This window comes from Manacus vitellinus, unplaced genomic scaffold (assembly GCF_001715985.3).
Source record: "Manacus vitellinus isolate BGI_N305 unplaced genomic scaffold, ASM171598v3 scaffold_1_pilon, whole genome shotgun sequence".
Lineage (NCBI taxonomy): Eukaryota > Metazoa > Chordata > Aves > Passeriformes > Pipridae > Manacus > Manacus vitellinus.
The window spans coordinates 51,277,467-51,300,113 of NW_021939396.1; the positions used below are offsets into that span (position 1 = coordinate 51,277,467).

The 22,647-nt window shown below is 39.4% G+C and overlaps 1 protein-coding gene across 4 annotated transcripts in view; it reads right to left on the reverse strand.

Annotated features, from left to right (window-relative positions):
• Window positions 1-3,736: 3,736 nt before the first annotated feature.
• PPP4R1 (protein phosphatase 4 regulatory subunit 1) overlaps window positions 3,737-22,647 on the reverse strand; it is a 48,160-nt gene continuing 29,249 nt past the window's right edge. For all 4 annotated transcript variants that reach the window (XM_029959352.1, XM_018081745.2, XM_018081706.2 and 1 more), the window contains 10 exons: window positions 21,631-22,148; window positions 17,173-17,348; window positions 12,987-13,082; window positions 11,536-11,721; window positions 9,883-10,044; window positions 9,210-9,310; window positions 7,718-7,838; window positions 7,490-7,624; window positions 6,375-6,516; window positions 3,737-4,761 (listed from right to left, as the gene is read on the reverse strand). In XM_029959352.1, coding sequence (XP_029815212.1) covers window positions 4,598-4,761; window positions 6,375-6,516; window positions 7,490-7,624; window positions 7,718-7,838; window positions 9,210-9,310; window positions 9,883-10,044; window positions 11,536-11,721; window positions 12,987-13,082; window positions 17,173-17,348; window positions 21,631-22,148 — 1,801 coding nt within the window. In that variant the 3' untranslated portion in view covers window positions 3,737-4,597. The remainder of the gene's footprint in view (window positions 4,762-6,374; window positions 6,517-7,489; window positions 7,625-7,717; window positions 7,839-9,209; window positions 9,311-9,882; window positions 10,045-11,535; window positions 11,722-12,986; window positions 13,083-17,172; window positions 17,349-21,630; window positions 22,149-22,647) is intronic.

Below are 22,647 nucleotides of genomic sequence, written 5' to 3' on the forward strand. Positions count from 1 at the left end.
CTTACAGGAAACAATGTTGTCAGGCACAAAAATCCAGAAGGTGACTGGAAAAAAATTAAAATAAACCAAAGCAAAACACAAAACCCCTCAGTCAAGGGACCAGAAGAAACTGTGAAATAAATGACCAGTACAAGAGAAATGGCCCAGCCCCTATCTGAGCCTTGGTTGTCACCTTACTCAAACCAAGTTTTATTTGGGTTCTTTCTTACACCAGAAACCTGAACTGACTAAAGAATAACTGAAATTTCTTTTGATGTTCAAACAAAGGACCTTTCCTCTTCTCAGCCCTGTTAAAAATCTTGCAGAGAAATATGCTCAGTACATTCCATTATCACAGTCATGATCCCAAACCAGCAGTTAATCCCTTTAGAACATTTCCCACACAGAAACACTACTACACCTCTGCAGAAATGGGGTCATGGAATTTCAAGCAACCATGATCAGAGAGCTGCAAGATGTTTAAACATCTGGTTATTTATCTCTGCTAAGTCACAGTGTATTTTAATTATCTAGATGTAGTCCAACCTCAGCAGCAACTGAACCTTAAAATAATCCCATTAACTTGGGCTCTTTATTTATTTTTCTGATCTAAATAAAAAGTGAAGTAAAGGTTAATTAAAGCTAAAAGGCAGAGTCTGAAAGCACTTGGGGGTGGGGGGGATGATTTGGAATATTTTAAATGAGCTTTCCTGTCATATTTTCATATTTTAAGGTAGTCTATGAGTATGTCCTAACTCTGCATATAAAGATTAATCACTTTAAATATACTTACCAGCACAGACAGGGAGACAAGCCTTCCCCATCAGTATCAAACAGAACTGACAGGAGAAAGTGTAACACAGAACAAGCTTTTATCCACCTGCCTGTCTCAGACTCCCCTTCCCATCCTATGAAGACAAGAGGTCCCTAGGCTGAAACCAGGTCAGAAAACACGAGCGCTGCACACCGGATCCCCCATCAAAGGACAAGGAGACCTTGCCAACAGGAAGGAACCCAATCAAGTGTAAGAGTGTGCCTGAGCCATGGGACAGACTTTGCCATCCTGCCCATCCGCTACCAATTCCAATCAGCCATCTCTGCTGCCCGACCTCTAACAGTACAGGGAAAAGGGGACGAGCACTAACGAGTCTAACAAGTAACCCTGCTGTTCTGCAGTCCTAATGAACATAGGATCTTGTCCACAGGGCCAGGACTTTGTGCAACAGCTATCTGGGACATTCAGAACAGCAAAAAAATGGTTTCCAAGCCTCATTCATGTCTTGGTTACAAACAATCCACCCTCCAGACATTTGCCAGTTCATTGGCATGAAATCTGCATGAAAAAGTGGCAAGGAAATGGCCCTACAAAATCCTGATGGGTCTCTGGGGAGGAACAACCAAAAAGAGAGAATCTGCTGCAAAAACACAGCGAGGAGGAGAAAGGCAGACAGTGCTGTAACCAGGACGTGGGAAAAAAAGGGATTTTCTGTGACGAATTCTCATGAGTAAGCTCCAAGATGAGCCAAGAGATTAAATGGAAATCCATGAAAATCGCTTGTGAAGAACCAACCTGGTATTCTACCAAGAAGATGGGGATAGAGGTAGGATACAGCTTCTGGGAAATCACGGACCAACAGATGCTAATAATTGGGGAGCCACCTCATTTTCTGCTCAGGAAACCCTGACCAAAAGAGAAATTAATTGAGATACAGAGCTCAAATCTTTCTTTAGGGAAGACACACACAATGTAATTCAGCAGGATCTCTGGCAGCATCTCCCAACACTGCCCCACAGAAGAAACAGCTCCCTTTTTCCCCGCTCAGAACAGAGATGCACATTCCCCCAAAACCCATATCCGGACGGACAAGTGGAAGGTTGAATTACTGACATCGGTAACGCTGCCAGCATGAGAAAATTCCTTGTCATAGTTAAGCAACAGACTCCACATCCCTCAGGCTGTAAATCAAATGTTCTTGGGAAATGCTGAGAATAAAGCAAGTCTTTCCTTCCCTTCCGCTTCTTGGGAATCACCAAATGAAGCGGAAAAGAGGTAGACAGATCCATGGCACGCTGGATGAAAGAAAAAGGAGAAAGACAGCTATTTCTCCTCTTCCCCTGAAGATGATCCTTAGTTGTTACATGTCAGGGGAATTCAGGCACTCCACAACTGAAGACACTCCGTCTTCCTTACGAAAAAGCCTCGAACTTTCCCTCCATTTCACAGGCCTGCACCAGCATGGCATAAATAAAGCATCCAGAAGATCTGTCTCATTTTTCAACATAGAGATGTTTTACCTTTAAATGACTAGGAAATACTTAAAAGGATCAGAGATAATCCTTCATTTTACTGGACTGGTGGAACAGTATTTAAGTACAGTGATGGAATTAGGTTGGGCCATGTTAATTCTGGACTCCAAAAACTGGGATTTAAGTCCCAATACTCCTCCAGTGAATCCTGCGCTCCGTTCACAGTTAGAGGATGACCTGAAGTATCCTCTGGTCTGAACAAAGAGCTGGTCCCTTTCACCTCAGGAATTGCACACATGATCCAACTACAATTCAACTGTCATTACAGTGAGGCAAAAAACAGATGAAGATACTTACTCTGAACAAAACACAGAAATCACCTGGACTTCAGTGCATATTTCTAAAATGGGAATCATCTGGCCTGGGAGAGAATGAGTTACTTTTAGGTGTTCTCCTTATGGCAGCAGGGAATGCTCAGAAATCCTCCTGCCTGAAGAGCTCACTGCTTCCTGACAGCCTGTTACCACCCACAGTGCTGTCACACTGCCTAGTCCTCGAGGGATTAAGACAATTTTGAAAAGAAAAAGGGACATGCAAAGGAAAAATTATAAAAAACAAACAAACAAAAGAACAGATTAAAAACGCTCACACACAAAAAGCCCAAAATAAACAAAAATCCAAACACAAAAATCCCCAGGCCTAAAAAAGAAATAAAAATCAAACAAACCCTCCAAAAACCCCAAACCACCACACTTAAAGGCAGAGATGACTGTATCTTAACCACCTCCATGGCTGTGCTAGGAGTACAAACGCAACCTCTGGGGAGTAAATAGCAACTTCCTGTTTACAACAAAAGAAACAGCAAAAAAATCTATTTTCCCAAGAAAATAGGAGGGAGAAAAAAAATAAAAAAGAGACACCTGCCTGAGGCTCAACTGCCAGGGCATCAGGTACCTGACTGATAAATGAAAGTGCTCTGCTACAATACATCAAAGACAAGCTGCCACAGCCATTTCTACCTCCCTCAGGGAAAAAAACCGCTTCACACACTTTGGGTTTCACAGGCTGGAAGAAAGGTGATTTAAGCAAGTTGCCCCTGGAGGACACAAGAGATACGGTATCAGTAATTTTAAATGAGAGGAAACAAAGCAGTCAACAGACTGAAGGCAGGTTAAAGGCAGTTTGACCTCACGGTTTCCTGTAAACCTGGACTGAGGTGGATATTCAGACTTACTTCCAGCCAAGATGCCATTTCATGCTGCAGTAACAGGTTGCCAAGCACAACAGGGATGCTTGGAAGAAACTACCAAAACCTCGGCTACACAGTCAAAGTACATCTATGCTGTAGTACATTCCATCTCAAAATGCAAAATTCTTCACAATCATTAAGCAAACCCCTTGCCCCTGAAATAGCCATCGAGGTGTAGAGAACTGAAAGAAAAAGGCCACTTAAATTTCAAACTTATTCTTTTAATGTCTTAAAAAGGTCACAAGATTTTTTTCAATCTTATTAATAAATTTTATTTGGACAAGTAGAGAACAACTTGTATCACAACAGCTTTTAAACAACATGATTAAAGACTGCAGCACTCCAAGGAGGCTCACAGATATGTACAGTATATGAAGAAAAAAGTTGCACCTTCAGAGCCGATCATGATCAAGTTAAAAATACCTGACTTAAAGTACATGTGCTAATAAATTTCCTTTAGGTCATGACCAGCATGAAAATAATTAGGACACAGGTACTCAGCAAAGTTTTCTGCTAATGGGTACAGCAATATGCTGCATTTAAGGATTAAAATCAGATTCTAGTTTAGTGTTAGCACTGAGCCCTTAAGAGAAATCCAAATTTCTACTTTTCCCCATTTACAAACATCAAGCTATTCCCACTTAAGGGTGTGCCCAGCTGCACACAAATCAAGTCCTTGAATGATAAAAACTTTTAGCGCTAATACTGGAGGTCTCACGTCCTGGTACAAATTTGCCTCTCCGGCCATTCCATCTATCAGTTGCTACAGAAAATACTTGCTAAGTTAACTCCTCAGGAGAAACAATGCAGGTCTCTGGAAATCACATCCTTTCTACAATGAAAATGATCTGCCAATTCAAGTTTCATTTGTTCAGGAAGACAGAAGATTTAAGGCTTCGGTGGCAAAAATAATCCTCTGAGCAGTGTTTTTCTAAAGTCAAGCTGACATAGGTATGTTTACTTTTTCTTGACTTAAAATCCCTGGTTTAGATAATATCCACCTTTTAAATCTGACAAGAAATCCCTCCTTCCAAAGAGGTTGTTCTAAATCAACCATTTTAGAAGCATTTGAGGATAGTTTGTTTAATTTTTTTTTTTAATTATAGCAACATTTAGAACTCGTTAATAAGTGGAAGAAGCAGTGCTCATGGCATCATCTGCAATTTTGGTACTGGCAGGGTGGATGCTTGCAAAATACTTGACATCACTGTCCTCATCCATTTGAAGCGCCATAATTGTCTGTTCCACAGCTTCTTGATGAGAGTTGGCAGAATTGAGAAAATATTCTGTAAGAGAAAATGCACAAGACTTATGGGGGGAGAAGACAGTAGATGGTTCAACGCAAACCTCAGCACACTACCATGAGATACAAAATTTCAGAGAACAGTGCACACTTACAGTCAAACTGGAATATCTGGGCAGGCTCAAAATGCATGTCTGAATATACCTATGAATCCATCTTTTAAAAAATTTCATTCCATCTTACAGAGCACAGTTTCTCTACTGGTGCTGTTCGAGTACAGGATTTCTATGGCCCTTCAGTACAAAAGTGTGACAGACTCCATAGCCAAAGAGGAAGAAAAAACCTGCAAATGACTCAGGAGGAGTGTGCCTGTATTTAGGACAGAGAGAAAATATCACCAGCTTGTGGCCATGCCGCTCCATTTCACTGCAAGCCTTGCCAAATGATTATCAAATGATAAAACTAAGATAACGTGAAATAAGAGTGGAAGAAGTGCCAACATCTGACTGTTTTCATAAACTACAGAACACAAGGTGCACAAAAGCAACTTAACTACCAAAAGCTCACAGGAAGAGCAGTTTAGGTCTGAGGTTTAAAAACTCCTGAACTTATTTTTTAAATCTGCCTTTTAAATCTATCCAACATCCCTAATCATACACAGAACATCTCTGAGAGAGGAACCACACAAAAATACCAATACCACAGGACAGCAGGAAGAACAGTGAGATCCTTGGCACAGTTAACAAAGGATAAATCACTGCACACAACTGATCCATCTTAACTGTCTCCTTATGCTTATTCAGAGACTCCAGCATGCACAAGGCAGCTCACAACAGCCCAGTGCTCACTGTGTTGGCATCCTTTGCACTGTCCAGTACTTTGAGCATTCTGCATTTTTCTACAGCAGTCCTTGAGCCAGTGCATGATTTTGAGAATGAAAAGTGACCAGAACTGGATGAAGTGTTCCAAGTGTGGACACTGTTGTTTTACAAAATAGCATAATATTTCTAATGCTCTTTTCCTTTACAGTCCTTTGGACTCTGAGCACTGCTGACTCCTCTGGTACCTGCTGTGCACCAGGGATGCTTTCCTAAGCCTTTTCCAAAGTCTGTAATTTGAGAGTTGCAGCTTATTTCCCTGAAGAGAACCCAGAGAAGCTTTTTTCCTCACTGCTACCATAAAATATAAAAACCACAAAACAGCCACCTCTTCTCCCCCCAGTGAGAAAACAGACAGTGAATTTGTATGGAAGGATTTTTCTTTCTTACTCTTTTTACACAGAACATGAACAGATTTTTATTTTTTTTAACCACATAAAGGGTACTGCTCAACAACTTCACAGTTCCTAGTTGTTCATTTCTGTTTTTTGGTGACACCTCTACAAACTAGCTCCTTCAAGGAAAATGACACCAAAAGAACAGGCTGGCACATGAGCAAGAACTTATATTTCCTCAGCATTACACAACAGCAGGTCTGACACCATAACAAGGGTCATAGTTTTATCTCAGCCAAGGTAACATCCCACGCCAAGGAGAATGTAAAAGCAAGAGCAGCCCACATTTGATATTGTGTCTTCTTTTCCAGCTCACTATAGGAAAGCGAAGGGACAAAAAATCCCCACACAGTCAGCCCATTGCAACTCTCTCTGCCACTAACCTTTCTCTAAAAGGGTTTGCTTTAATGTTTTCGCGAGCAGGACTCGAACATTTGGGACCTTGTCAGATGCCAAGTGTAGTAAGTGTGGCAACAGATGCACAGCAAACTGGTCCATGGGCAGGCAATCATCTTCACTGATAGTCTGGCAAGAACACAGAAGCAATTTCACTAAATTTCAGCACAGTGAGGATAAAATCCCAACACACAGTCAGAGCTAACAGATCCTATTAACTTCATAGCATGGATACAGTAGTTAGTATCCACAAAGGTTTAAAATATGGTACAATACTTTCTAGCACAAACCTATACATAATGAAGCAAGTTAGAGTTGAGGAAATTCAGGCTCAGTTACAAGCCCAATAAAGTCTGGAACTTACCTTTTTTTTTTTTTTAATGACTGTACCATTTGAAATCAGGAAAGAAAAGTAGAAGACCTTTTCAATCCTTCTCAAAATTTAGTCTTTGTTTTACCTGGGTACCATATTAAAACAAGAATGGTTCATCTCAATAAACATCTGTGGTACCCAACCGTGTTTCTCTTTCAAAGCTCACATTTCTCCAAATACTTTTAAGAACTGTCCCACTTGGGCAGCAGCCATGCTGGCTCCCAATCAGCACCTCTGCTACACCCTCCAAATTTGACCATTTCTGTGGGACCCCAGCTAGTTTCAACTCTTCTGCTTATTTTGCTGAGAATACATTGGTTTTGACCAAGCTGCACAAGTCAGCTAAGGAGGTACAGGCAGCTCCTGCTGATTGATTTCTAAAGGGTAACCCAAAAGGACGGTGGGTTACTGCAGAATATTATAAAAATCAACACAGCTCAGGGAAACTTCTCAACTCAGGGATTATTTTGCTACATTTCTGCCCTATATTAAACATCAGAATTGATGACCTGGTGCTAATATGCTAAGCTAAAGATGTATTCAAGCTCATCAGTGGAGAAGCAAAGGAGAAAGCAGCCACTATTCCTTGGAAACAAAGTTCTCAAATATCCATTAAAATACTGTCAAAATTCAGCTGGAGAGTTCCAGTTGCCATGGCCCCATAATCCTGGCCACCACCATCACCACCTCCCAAAACCAAAACCAAAACAAACCAAAAAGACATTTCACCTGGCAAATAAAGACAAAAGTTTGCCGACCAGACCATTTGTGGCATCTACAGAACTTTTCAACAAGCTCATTCATGAGGTCTACCACGAAGGTTGATGTTGAAGCCATGTACAGCTTTTTTACCATCTCACTAACCTTGAAGAAATGAGAAAAAAAAAAATTCAAAATTTTTTTCTGACCACCAAAGCTCAGAAGTTTGAAATCCTAAATTTATTTAGATTGCTTTACCAGCTTGTAGGAAATCCAACGGACAGAAGACACTTTGTCTGCACAAAGGCTGAAAGCAATAGGTCGCAAGTAGTCATAGATGTCTCTGGCACTGTACAGGTCTAGAAGCAAGATCAACTGCCTACAAGATGGAAGAAAAACCAAACAGAGCATATTCTAATAAGAAAAAAGGTAGCTTAACCGAATATCATAATTTATATGATAACACATCAAATATGCAATGTGGCTATAATAAAATTACTGGGAAGCAAAATCTTCTATTTTTCAGTGCCACCAGTTTGACTATGGGTCACTTGCAAATATTAAATTGCCACTTATTCACAATAAGTGGCAAAATGCTGTGTGACCTTGAAGAATGAAAAGCTAGGGCAGAGGCAAGAGACCAAGGCTACATTTATCAAGGATCCTGATAACAGCTACAACGTAGGTGCAGCACAGTGAGCCAGCTGTGACACTGGGCACACACGAACATCTGAACACCTGGTAAAGACACGTCGCACATAAAACACGTGTGCAGCTATACAGCAACCCCTCTGACTTAGTTTGATAAGTATCCTCGGTCACTTAAGCACATCTATTTATCAATAAACTTGCTCTACTTCAGAGCGCACTGGACAACTGAGAAATTACCAGTCTTCTTCAACTCGCAAAGAGCTGATTAAGATTTCAGCAGGTTTCAGACATTAGTACATGTCATGGATGGCAGAGAGTATGTCAAAAGAAGTGACATGACACACTACAGGCAGTCGAGAGAATGTCTTCATAACAGCAGCAACAGGTAAGTGATTTGTAGCTGGTGAATCAAAATCACACTCAAATGTAGTAAAACCATTATGATCAGTTGTTAAACCAGGTTTCTCAAAATTTAATTCACTAGACACACTGTAATAAGTCATTACTGTATGTTCCTTTCATTTTTCTTGCTAGAGAAGCCCTGGCCACAGTCTCTCCCCACAGGGTAAGTGCTGCAGCCTTGACCACCTTGGTGGCTGCCTGCTGAACTTGCTCCAGCTTATCAGCACCTTCCCTATACTTTCATGTACACCTCTTTCATGAGCAAAAGTCTGCTCAGATGAAGTCCAAGGTCCACTACACTGCTACTCACTTTTGTCAGTCCCCTCGAGACCCTGATCTCCTCCATTTCATAGTCATGAATTCAGCCTACCCATCAAATACAGCAGCTGGGAGTCAAATAGCTAGAACACTTCTAATGACTGCAAGAGCAACAGATGTGGTCTTAACTTTTGGCAGCTTCCCTTTTATAGAAAGGTAATGCTTTCAATATACAGTGATGAGAAAAAAACATTCAAGTTCCAACTATTATAGGTGATATACAACTACTGGGAATTTCTAAGCAAGGGGATGAGTAGGATAAGGGCTATCTACTAATGAAAAATGAAATTAAGTATATTGCAGTAAAAAATCTATTACATTATTTTCACAATTTTAAATATCCATAACAGTAAAAACAAGTATTCAGAAAACAACATACTCAGCCAGTTCAGCACGGAAACGCCAGTTCCTGCTGTTATCAGTCACCAGGAATTCCTGAAGTTGATAAAGATACTCTCGTCTTTTGTCAACATGAAGAAGCTGTAACAGTAAATATAAACATACATAAAGAACTATAGGATACAATCACCAGATAGAACAAGAGCTTTAAAATACAGCTAATGAAACATCTATTTTTATTTAAAAACCCCAAATCTTTAGCAATGGTGTTGCCTTCCTGGGCTAAACCCTAAGGGTTAAATCACATGGGGCACTACTGAAAGCAAAATCTACTCTAGCCTCTACTTTTACTCCAGGAAACGAGAGGTATAGGCAGTAAAGATAGTTTTATGATTTTTGTCTTTCAGCTCCAAAGATGAAGCAGTTACAGAAAAACTTTTACGAAAATTTGACAAGTTGTGTAGAGAGGTTACAGCCAGCAAAAAAATCATCCACTACCATCTATATATTGAATAAACATGTACAAACAAGGCTATTAAGAGAAAAGAAAGTATCAGCAACACAGATCCTCCTGTAAAATATATTCTAGTATTCAACAGACATCTGCAGAGATTCCCACAAAAAGCTATACTGGTGCTATGTTAAAAAGCAGGTGCCTACAAAGAAATTAATCACTTGTAATTGCACTTGACCAGAGTTGAACACAGACGTACCTTCAGAAAGTCATGCAAGTGCTTAAGCACACCTATCCTGACTTCATCCAGGTCTTTCAAAAAGCCATTGAAGACAGGAACTAAATCTCCAGCTGTCAGCTGGTCTCCAAGGATGACAGCAAGTTCATGTATAGAAAATGCCAGTGTCCGCCGAACCTTCCACTGCAACATAAATAAATTAATGTTATCGATATGAAGTGCTCTATTCTAACCCTCTATTGAGGGTCAGTATCCAAGCTGGACTCCCAGCAAGCTACAGTACTGACAAACATCTTCAAAGTGTCAACTGAAAGTTAAATTAGAAATTTAAAAGAAAAAAAAAAAGGAAAATTAAAGAGAGGACAAATGATCAGGTATCATCTCTTCCACCTGAATATCAAGGAACCAGGCGAACAGAAGTAATGAAAATATTTTAACTTTATGGGTGCCAGGAAGGAAAATAGTATTCCTGACATCAGTAGTCTTGCACACATTACTTTTTGCTTTAAATTCTTTTGTATAAATTAGTTTCAATGACTACTCTCTCCCTCATTTAATTTATAGAGCAGAATAAAATATATATGCCACAATATTTCAGCTGGGATATTTTAGCTTCCATAATAGGTAAAGTTTCTTCCACACTGAGTGCTCAGTAGCCCAAGACTAGTAGAGCTTTTAGACAGCCTAAATTGAGGGTGCACTATTTTAATCAAGAAGCTATTTCAAATAAGTCTTTTAAAAATAAAAGAGCATCTATTCTCTAGCCAGCATTTTCCAACTAGCCTGGGTACTGTTCTTTTGCCCTGGTTTGGTGATTTGATCTTAATTCAGATTAGACTGGCAAAGAACTCCAGACTGTTTTGAACAAAGGGTAATTTGTTTTTACTTGTGTTTTAAATTTATTAGCTGTTTGTTTTTAATGGTTGCAGAAGAGTTTGGAAAACATGAGCAACAGCCATGTAAAAATTGTTCACTATGTATCACTGAGAACTGCTGCTCTGACATTGCAAGCAGCAAGTTCAAGAGAGGTGAAGTAGTCTGAGAATATTTAAAAAAATGCAAAGAGCATCTCCAAAAAAGGAAACAAGGGAGGACTGGGAAACAACTGCAAACCAACAGCAAAATGAACAAAGCCACCTCCTTACCACCTGACAACAAGGAAAATGGTGCTATTTCCAGCATTTGTTTTTAAAGTGGCAATGCTGTGTGGTGACAAGTGATGTTGTTCCTTTATGACTAACTGGATGCAGCACCAAAGGCCTGGCGTGAGGCTGACTCACTGAGCTCCAGACATGCCTGCAGGGGCAATGTCTGCTCACAGAGCTGCACAGCCCAGATTCTCATACCTATGAGATTCCCAGACACCACCACAAGATTTCAAGCAAGCAGAGGAAATCAGAGACCACTCCTCACTTTCCTACTGGAGATAACACCTCCCACTCTAACCACCCCATTTCCTTACTACCTGAGCACAACACACCCCCAGCTTCTTCTGAGACAACCATTACACCTTCATTCCTTACATAAATAACTAACATCAGCAGTGGAAAGCTCCATGTAAAAAGCAGGGCAACCCAACTCAGTAAACAAGAGAAATCACCACAGAGGTTCAGACTGTTCATTGTCACATCACAGAAGTTCAGATCATTTGCTGTGAGAGCTGCTTGAGCTTACCTGCATGTCAGATGCCAGTGTCTCATAGGTGTCTTTCAGACAGTGCCAATTCTGCCTGCCCAGTGTCAGTGCCACCCCTGGCAGGCTGTAGGCACAGTGCTTGGCAATCTCGGTATCGACTGTTTGTGCGCGAGATGGATCAGTCATTGATAAGTACTGATCCAGCAAGGCTTGAGGTACAACATCCTGCAGGCAACAAAAGGGTAGAGCCTTTATACTATTTTCAATTAATCCTCATAAGGTTTACTAAAATTCCCGGGTACACTGTCAGAAAAAAAAACAAACATTTTTTTCTACCATAACTGTAGAATATTACTTAATTACAGTGTCTTAATAAGAGCACAAAGACTTGGTATTTCCTAATTTCCACCAAAAGGTTTCAAAGTAACTATGACATGACTGGGGGCTATCTGAAAATATACAGATCCACAGAACAGACAAACAAGTGGATCACAGTTGTCGTAGGTAGAGCAGGAAATTAAAAGACTACATTCTACCTCTCTGCAAACATTCAGGCTCATGGGTTGTGCAAACTGGTCATTTTAACCCATCCATAATAATAGGTAAAACAGCAAATGATGAGATTTGCTCAAAAAAACCTTTTTAATTCTCTCAAAATCTTGGGAAGGTGGAGAGAAGAAAACTAAAAGCAGGGAGCAGAGTATAGTGTGTTCAATATTGCTTCCAAACTCCCTGAATAGTCAAAAGGAAGGAAAAGGCTTCTCCGGAGACAAAGAGATCTCCAGTGAAGACTAATCCTTCTGTCCACTGAGAAACTAAAGCATCTGAATCAAAATTTTGTGAAAATCTCTTTGCATTGACTTCCCTGCTATCTTTGCACTGACTCTACTAAGGGGTGCACAAGAATATTTCCCTGACACAGTCATGCAATAGCTTTGCTGACAAGAAACAAGAGGGACTGAGGTTCCCACTCAAGTGTGCTGCACAGTGGCACACTTAATGTTAAACTATGTAACAACAAACATTTGATTCCTTTTGGGAAAAAATACCAGAGAGACAGTTGGAGCTCAATGAAATACTTCCACAACTGTTCTGCAAGAAGCTATCATGGGGTGGGGGCGGTTCCACTCAAATCATGTAATTAAAAAATCCTCTTTCCTCAATAACCTAATTTCCATTACAGCATCATTTCCATAGAAAATTAAACCAATTGAAACTAGACCCTGGAAATCTATGACAACTGTTACCTCATGTCAAAAAACTATTGTGATCTCTTACGCATAAATATAACAGAAACAACCGCTGAACTAAGCCATTATCTCTGGAAAGAAGGAATATTTCAAAACTACTTAAGAGGTTTGCTCATTTAATAGAAACCATATCACATCAGGAATAATTGAAAGAAAAGGATAAAGGTGATCCTCATACACATAAAAAAGAATTCCACTTATCTGATACACATAAGAAAACCAGAAGTCACTTTCGTTTACCTGTACTTTGGATTTTCTTTCTTCTTCAGGGCTGAAACTACTGTTGGTGCTCAAATCTGAATCATTATGAATATAGTGAAGTGTAGAATCCATACTCTGTGAAAAAAAGAGAACAAAAGGTCACACAAAATACACTCTAGGATTAAACACAAAAGAAATATCAACATGAGGAAGTGTTGCCCTAACCTCAGAGTCTTTTTTTTAGATTAAAAGAAAATATGTTTTAATATCAAATACAATTTTGCTACAGCCCAAAATGAAAAGATAAATCTTTTTGCTTTCAATTTCAAACTGAGGCTCTTCTTATTCTGCTCCATTTTGGTTCTTATGGAATGAAAAATCACAAGAGAGGAGTAACTTCGAGACCGTATTAAGGAAAATGTAACCAACATACGGGTGGCACTGCCTGTCCCCTGAATGGAAAATGAGAAAACACCTGTAACCAGTTTTGCTGGATTTGTTGCTTTGGATTTGTACTAGAAAAAAGTCAAAACAAAGCCACCCTCACAGTGAAGAGTAGGAACTGATGAGACTTATGCTGTTGCTCATTTCCTAGAGGTGACTATTCTACAATCTTCTCTATGGATAAGCTTCACCTTATAATATTGGAGTCCTAGTTGGCCATAGCTGCTGACAACAGTCATAACCTCTCTCATCAGTTCCATTAAAATAATTTTTAGCAATCATTCAAGCATCCTGGCTACATATCTGGACCTTGAAGATAAGGGCTGAGACTGTTTCAGAATTCTGCCGAGCAGCAGAGGTTTCATATGCTGTGATGAACTGTGCTGCTGAGGGGATGTAGCACTGTCACCTTCCATACAAGTGAAGATCTCCAAATACAATGGACTTTGCATAATAAACCATGAGTTTCAAGAAGTATGCGATGAATATTAGAAAAGCAGATCAGGCTGCTGTGTGGTGGCACAGGACAAAGGCATTTTTGCTAGATTTGAGCCAAGGTATCTATCTATTCACAGGCGCTGCAGGGTGAGCTCCCAGGGTCAACACAAGGAATGAGAGCATGCCTACTCTACCAGCTGTTCAGATTATTCTGACAATGAGAATTTTTGAGCAAACTATAGACTTCTCCATAAAAGCCTCCAGGATACCATCTGTCTTCCGTGGTTTGACTTCAGACAGTTGCTTTTTCCTCTCCCATGAGCTGCTTTTATCTAAGAACTGGGCTGTAATTTTAGTTGCTGAGGTATAATTACAGGTGATAAAGACCAGGTAGAGCTGTGAGGCAACTGCATATTGCTGGCACAGCAGTCCATGTCACCTGCCAGGCTTATCAAGCAGCAGCAAGAAAGTGCCAAAGAGCCAAGGAAAGAACAGATCTGCAAGTAACTCCCCAACTAAATGTGTCCAGCAGCATACAACTCCAACTATAAAACCTCCAGAGGCTCTGAAAACCACCTCTGCAGGATTCTTCGTTTGACAGTCAATTCCTTCACTCTTTTTTAGCCTTTTATTTGGCTGGGTTTTTCTCCCCAGAAAAAGAGATCATTTGCAGTATTGTCAGAAATTCACCGGTTTTGACCTCTTTCAAATCAAGAAATTACAAGGCTGTCAGTACACCCTATCCACAGTGCTTTCCATGAGTTGTCCAGGAGCACAGGAACAAAGGCTAGTCATCCATTCTGCTACAAAAAAAATGAAAGGACTCCATCACACACATTCTCTGCTACCCCAGTTCCAAAAGGCTAAGTTTAAAAAACACAAAATAAAAATCATATTTTATGGATTGAACTAAGTTGAAGTATGTCAGTATATATATATACACTGAATATACTGAAGATGGGAACATTTTTACCCAGCCACTTTTAAAGTCAAATATGCATTTCAGAGAGGAAGAACTTCTGTACAGAACCACAGCATCAGTCAGTATTTAAGTTATGCAGTATCTCTATTCCTGAAGATGAAGTTCCATCTGTACTTCTCCAGGCACACACTGAACTGAGCATTTCAGAGAGCCAGGACATAGAAATTCAGCAGGGTTTAACCTGAAAGCTTCTTGTCTACCAAACTGGTGAACCACCGCCTCTGAGATGCAAAAATCTTTGTCATGGTCTTACAAATCTCTAAGGTGAGGTTTCCTTTAGCTCCTCTTCTTAAAGAGAGATACTTGTGCCAGACAGGAGTGGACTGGTTTTAATTCAGTTTCCTTTCCTTTTCTTTTCATTCTTTTCTATCTCTAATGAAAAAAAAAGGAAAAATGGACTCCCACACCCATCCACTGGGTGGATGTGACTTGGGGAATTTCTTAAGGCTTACATTTCTTTACCAAACCTTTTAGAGAATGTACAACCTAAAGAACATAAAAACAATGGCTCTTGAGTAAAAATAAAACATCTACCTTCAACAAGCAAGATTCATGTCCCAAAATCTTACTGGTTCACTCTATTACACCATTTATTTCATTTGAATAGAGAACCTCTTAGTAATACATAGCAATAACTCCTTCAGGAGCCAATACAGCTACTGAAGGACAAGCAAAGTGTGTTTTGCCTGGTGGTATCCGTGTACAGCTGAGCAGGCTGCATTCAAATAAAATACTTTAGCTTGATTTTTTTGTCAAGTGTCCAGTACCCAGTCGACACATTGCTATGCTGAGACTTACAAACAAAAAAACAAGCAAAGACACAACAACAACAAAACCAAACCACAAAAAAACCCACCACCAAAAAAAAAAAACACTAAACCAAAAAAACCCGAACAACCACCTGTGAAAATCAGAGCTCTCTTCACTGCTAGGGGCAACAGTCTACTTGCTCAACAGATCACAGCTTGATTCCCAGAATTCTAGGTCACCTCTGTAATATCCGTTCACTTATGAAATGAGGACTTGATTCAGTGCCAGTAACAAACAAGGAACTGACAGATTAAGAGCATTCTCTCAAAGCATAAAACTGAAACATGCGAAACTAACATATACTAGAAATGTGACAGGTTGTTACACTTTCTGTCAGCACCATACTCTGTAAAGACATAAAACGTAGGACAAGTCCCTCTGAACAAACACCACCCTCACCATCCCCAAAAATTCTTAAGGACAGAGGATATATTTACACTGCCATTTTGCAGACTGGCATTAGAAAAAAGTGACTACAACAGATCCTATGATTAAAAATCATATCGAGCCTGACATAAAGGAATCAGGGCAGGTTGGTCATTTTGAAAAAAACCAACTGCATTTGTAGAGTTAAATTATGATTGTGTATAATCAGCAGTATCCAAGTAAATGTCACATTCCTAAACTCCTCATATGTTTAGATGGTAGTCCAACAGCTTAGGTGAGAAGTTAATTAAATGTCACCAAGAAACACTGTTCTGATTAAAGAAGGATGAAAATGTTTGCACTGAACTGACACTAACTCCTAGATGTTTCAAAGACATCAAAATTTCATCTGAAGATACCATTTCAGCAATATGATTGAACAAATCGCTGTGGTTTTATGGAGCACGTTTTGGAACCATTGCTTTCTGCGTAGCCATAGCTTTTAATACCACCAGAGCTTGTGGCACCATATGCAGTGAACATAGTGGGTTTGGCTGACACACAGTAAAGAACAGAAAAAGAGTATCAAAACACCAGGACTACAGTCAGGCAGGGGGCAGTGGTGGGGGGCTGAAGAAGTAAGTACAAAATCCTTAAGATGTTACTGATTGCTAGAATCACTTTCTCTTTCAGCAGTCCATACAACATTTAGATTGCAAGTCCTGAACTTCTCTTATGCAGACCAGTAAACTACTATAAATCATTTCACAGGGAGCAAAAAGAACAAAGTACCTCATTCTCCAGGTTCATGTGGGGGCACCGGAGAAGAGGATTGTCTTATTTTAAGTAGGGTTCTGTTTTAAGGAAGGCAATTTCACAGCAATAAACTGCAATAGCATTAAAACATCTACAAATGCGACAGTCACAACAGAGATTTTAACAGAAACAATTTCAAAAATTTACATGGACAAGCACAGAACTGGTAAAAACAAAGGCACCCAACACAACTCATTTTATTTTAGTAGCTAGCACTTTAACACCAGCCAAAAAACCCGACTGCCATGCTAGCCAAAGTAGGAAGCAATTGGCTGCAATCACCACACAAATGCAAAATACAGTTCTGTTATTGGAGCCCTGGAAATCCTAGTGGGAAAAAAAAATAAGAGTACAAAACTCACTTCTTACCTCAACAGTATCACCAATTAAAGGCACAATATCACCCAGTATAGGTTTAAAACTTTGTTGGTCATTGATGGTTAGTTCAGTCTGTGAATCTGTTCCCTTGCTGATGCTGGCCATTGTCTCTTCTTGAGGATCCAAACTGGATGCTCTGAGCGCAGCAGACAACACCTCCACTTGTGCTGCAGCACATGAAAGAGAAATACGTGAGAGACTAAATTGCAATAAAACTTTTAGCAAATCAACTTTCAGAAAGTGACTAATTAACTGAAAGATGGTGGAGGAACTACAGGGGAGGTACAAACCTAAGATCATTAACTGTTGGTAAATCCCAAAGTGGGGACAATTAGAGTGTCACTCTACTCTTTTCGCAGGGTGCTTAACCAAACCACAGCATTTATCCTTAAAGTAAAAAAAAAAAACAAAAACAAAAACAAACAAAAAACCCCAAAACCCAACAGGAACAAGAGACTGCTGTTATGGCAGGATCAGTTCTTTAAGAATCTCAGTACATATCAATGGTGCAAATACTTTTTAGGGCAGAACAGCATATGAATATTAATTTACAGACTGGGCCATATGAGGGAGGTGGGACTAAGAGAAAGAAGGGAAATGTAATTCAAATAAAGGTTAACAACATGTTTACTCATACAGAAAGCACTTAAGTTCTGAGAAATTGTGTCTCTTGATATATATGGTCAGTAAATTCTTCTGGTTTTATAGCAGCTCTAAAGCCAAGATCTATACAGAAGGATACCAGTAGCTCTTTTCTGGACAGGATACTTTAGCCTCATTGCATCCATCAAACAAATAATGAAGGTTGTACTGTTTGATGTCCTCCTATTTATCAAAAGAAAATATTAGCACTTCATGTTCTGCCATCCACTCTTCTGAAAAAGATACAGCAGTTCTGAGACTGCTCTGCTTTATATCCCTCTGCTTAATACTAATTTAAAAAAAGCTTTGTCAAGCACAGTCCTTGGATATAGCCTGACCTGAGAAGATGAAGTATCAGAGGCAATCTTCACTGCAAGCAACACAAAATTCAGTGCAGGTTAATCTACCCTGCCACTCTCCTTCTCCACTTCCTTCCAAGAGAGTAAGGAAGTCTCCTCACTCATTAAATTTACTCGGGCATCCAGAAGCTCTGTTCTTCATATTTTGTCTTTTCCAAGGTTTGTTCATTGTTAAAATAAACGACAAACCATATGCTTCTTTTCAATCCCACGTTGCTATACTAAGCTACAGAATCTGAATTTCTCCCTTTAGCTGTTTTAATATGGTCGTTAACAAGAATTAAACACAGAAAGTTGGACTGATTCATAGATAAAAAAAACATATATGCAATACAACTATTACAAGAAGCCTAAAAAATTATAACACAACTGCTGCGAGTAAAAACTGGAAAACACTGGTTTCTAGGTAGAGTCTGATGAGCAGGAATAAAGATAATTCTTTACAACATGCAATGCTAATTCTCTAACTGCATCAAATTTCTGATAGAGTAACCCAAAGATAGTCTTATTATATTTCTGTAATTCACCTCAACAGAAAAAAATCATCATTAAAAACTTAAAAACATAATCATCATACTAATACTTCCACTACAAAACAGATTATGTTAAAATATATAGTTTTAATATATCTATATGTAATATCCATTATAATGTATAATTTCTAATTGTACAAGGAAGAACATCACCTTATTACCATCACTAGCTATTTTGCATAGTCAAATAATAAAAATTCAATGTGATATTTAAAGACTTCAAAACCACTGTGCCAATGATCCTGGTTCAAACATGGTTCCACACTACAGGAATTAATTTTTTTCTTTAAGTTTAGAAAATATTTCAAAAAAAAAACCCCAAACAAAAACGTTAGGAGAAGCCTGCTGAATTTGCAGAGTCAAGCACAGAGAGATGAGGTACAGCCAGAGTTAAGGTCTTCTGAACAACTTAACCTTATTGACACATGCATAACATCATACACTACAGTCTCATTCCCAAACCACGCTTTTGCTAACTCATCCCCACTTCATCTTGTGATGCCTCTAGGATGCCTGGCCAGTTTGTTACAGGAGCTCTCCTATAGCGGGCATTCGCTTACCCACCACAGAGAACACAGCATCTTCCCCTTCCATCCCTTGACAGCAATAAAGACAAGAGCACAGCATGGAAGCGGGAGTCCAGGACTTAGGTGACAGCAAATCAATGAAGAAAGTAAGTGCAAGAAAAAGGTCACAGGGATTTAAAAAGAAAGACAGAGAGGAAGAAAAATCCCTAGCTTGCTTAGTGTTTGCTGTCAAGAACCAGCCCACTCACAGTACAACACTCATAAAAATGTAATAGCTAGCCTTGTGGGGAGGGGGAGGCACAGGTGGGAAAAGACCCTATGGAGCATATGGGACCAGGGCTGTTTAGCAAACATATGTAAGTCATATATACTAGAGACAAAATTATCTGTGAAATTAAGTAATTTCACAACATTTCTATGAAAACAAGAAATTAAGGTTATCTTTGGAGTGAATATTTATATCATCAATAAGCAACAACAATTTTAGATGGTGAAGATGGAAGCCTTAATTCCCGGTATCGCCAGAAGCAAGGAGGCAGTCAGGGCTCTGATCTTCCGGATCACCCTCAGACCAAATCTATCTCTTGTGTGTCACAATTCATGAACTGTAATGTTGAAAGCATAGGCATTAAGTCAGCTACTCAGAGACTAAAGTCTGGATACCTACCACTTCTACATGCACTTCAGTGTTTGAGACAAGCATGCAGAATAAATACTATTTGCAGTTGGTGCAAACTTAAAATGGCAACATTACCAAATCAAAACAGGCATGTTGTTAAATTCCAGCTTCTCAAGAATTTAGACCGAATAATGAGACCACAGGCCAGAGGAAAACTAGGAATGTTTTCACTACACAGCCTTGCCCAAGTCAGAGGTACTGAATGGAGTACAAATGTGACTGAGTAATCAAGACCATCCACTCCCACCTTCAATTAGAATACATGGCACTGTTAACCCTAATTCAAGTCTTTTCTAACTTATGATCACTGAGAATCCATGGTGTTGACATCCTAGTAACAGTGTTCTTCTCTTGAAATGCATAAACTTTGGTAAACAACTGCACAGAAAACCTCCTGGCACCCAGTCAAGAGAACTGCAAACAAACAAAAAATCCAAAAACCTGCTCTGAAACAAGACATGAACACACACGAGAGGAACAACCTCATAACACAGGGCAATTCTAGATGTACAAGTACATATGTATGCTTACATAAATCAGTGTGTTTAAGATATGTTCTATAACTAGATAAAACAAAGTTTTACAAAGTAGACCTAAACAGCAGTGTGAGTTTTAGCAGTCAGCTTCAGGGATGGGTTCTGTGAAGAATGAGATAATTAGCAAGGCTGAAAGTGCCCAAAGCACTCCTAAAGCAACAAAATTTTATCTGCTGACTTCACAGTTGATTAAATAGAAGCAGCCCAAAATAGATTTAAGAAAAGTTATTAGTATATCAACCTACTAACAATAAAAATATGCCAAAAGCAGTATCAGCTTATTAAAAAATGTTTTTCCCCAACTTGTCCCTTCTTTTCCTTCCTATTTTTTCTCGTAAAGAGATATGCTTCCTCCTAGAGATTCTTCACCTCTGGAATAACATGGCTTAGTGGTACCTCTGGACTTTCTGACTGTGATGCTCAAGCTTGACGTGCCTTACCATTTATTCAGCATATGAATACCAAGAGAAACCTATTTCCAGTAAGTACGTGTAAATGAGCCAAGTCCTTTTAGCCCATGACATGTTTCTGAGGTGCTGTTCCACCAGCTTGTCATACTTATAAAAACCCCTCTTCACCCTTCACGAGCTTTTAAAATGGAGGATGTGTGTTCACTTCAAGAATTCAGCTTGGATCAATTATCAGTCTGATCCAACAAACTTGTCACATTGAAGTTGACAACACGAGACTGCAACAATAAAGCTCTTGCAGAAAAAATGGAGAAGACCAATTCATCAAAAACAAAATGGATAATGCACAAAAAGAAAACCTTTAATCACACTGATAATTTCAAAAAAGACTCCTATTAATCTGCCTTATTTTTCATGTGTGCTAATTAGAAATAAACTTGCTTATCAACAGCTTATGCCTTTGAACCATCTATTTGATTATAGTGTCAAAACAGGCAATCAGAACCTTATACTACTAACTGCATGTGCATTCAGTTTACAGAAGGATTCATATTCCTATTAAACATCTTTACAGAAATACAAGTTCTCTTTTAGTTCGCCATCAATTTTCAGAATTGATTTCACATCAGTTTTCCTCAACCTCTTTGACAACCAGGAGAAAATAGAATTTCTGACTTTTAAAACTACTAAGAGATTAAAGCCCAAGTAAAGCAACATATGCATACCTCCAAACACTAAAAATGCTTCAGTATCTTTACCATACCTTTAACATCTGGATCATCTATATGGGGTTCCAAATTTTCTATCATTTCTTCTAATTCCTTCCTTGTTGCCATAGGAATGCTTGGAGACACTGGCATAGTGAGTTCCTGTATTTCTCTATCGAGTTTTATATCAGAAGTCTGCTGAAGCTCAAAGTCAATATCTATTTCAGGAAGTGGAGTCCTCCAGAAATGGAAAGAGTTGTACAATTCCTGCTCTGAAAGAGAGGTTTCCTGTGAATTCAGTCCAGCCTCCTGCAGACCTGCTGTACAGCAATGAGAACTTTCCTCATTCTCATCTGCCATTTCCCCACAAGATTCTGAAGATAAAGTGCAATGGAAGGATGACTCAGTCTGGTAATCACTTTCCCTCTGGGAGTTATTTGACACTGTATTTTGATCTTCCATGGCATTTTCAAGTTTTGTTGCAAGATCATCACCATCAACATGTGAAGACAGATCCTCTGTCCTGTTGTGCTCTTCCTCTGTTGTGACATCTTCTGTGGTCCTGACTTGTTCACTGTTGAGTGCCAAAGCAAATGAACATTTACAAACCAAAATAAACTTGTTGCAAACAGATGTTCTTGAAAATTCAAACACATGCTATCAATTTGTTATTTATCAAAGTGCATTTACTTACACCATAACTAAAAAAAAAAATCATAGAATCACAAAATGATCAAGGTTGGATGGGCCCTCTAGAAGCTATCTGGGCCAAACCCCCTGTTCAAGCAGTGACACCCAGAGCCTGTTGCCCAGGACTGTGTTCAGACAGCTTCTGAATATTTCAGATGATGGATACTCCACAGCCTCCATGGACAACCTGCAGTTGTGCTTGGTCATCCTCACAGTAAAAAAAAGTGTTTCCTGATGTTCAGAAGGAACCTCCTGTGTTTCAGATTGTGGACATTGCCTCTGTCACTGGGCACCACTACAAAGAGCCTGTCTCTGTCCTCTTTGCACTCTCCCTTCAGGTATTTATGGACATAGATAAGATCCCACTGACCCCTCTCTTTTCC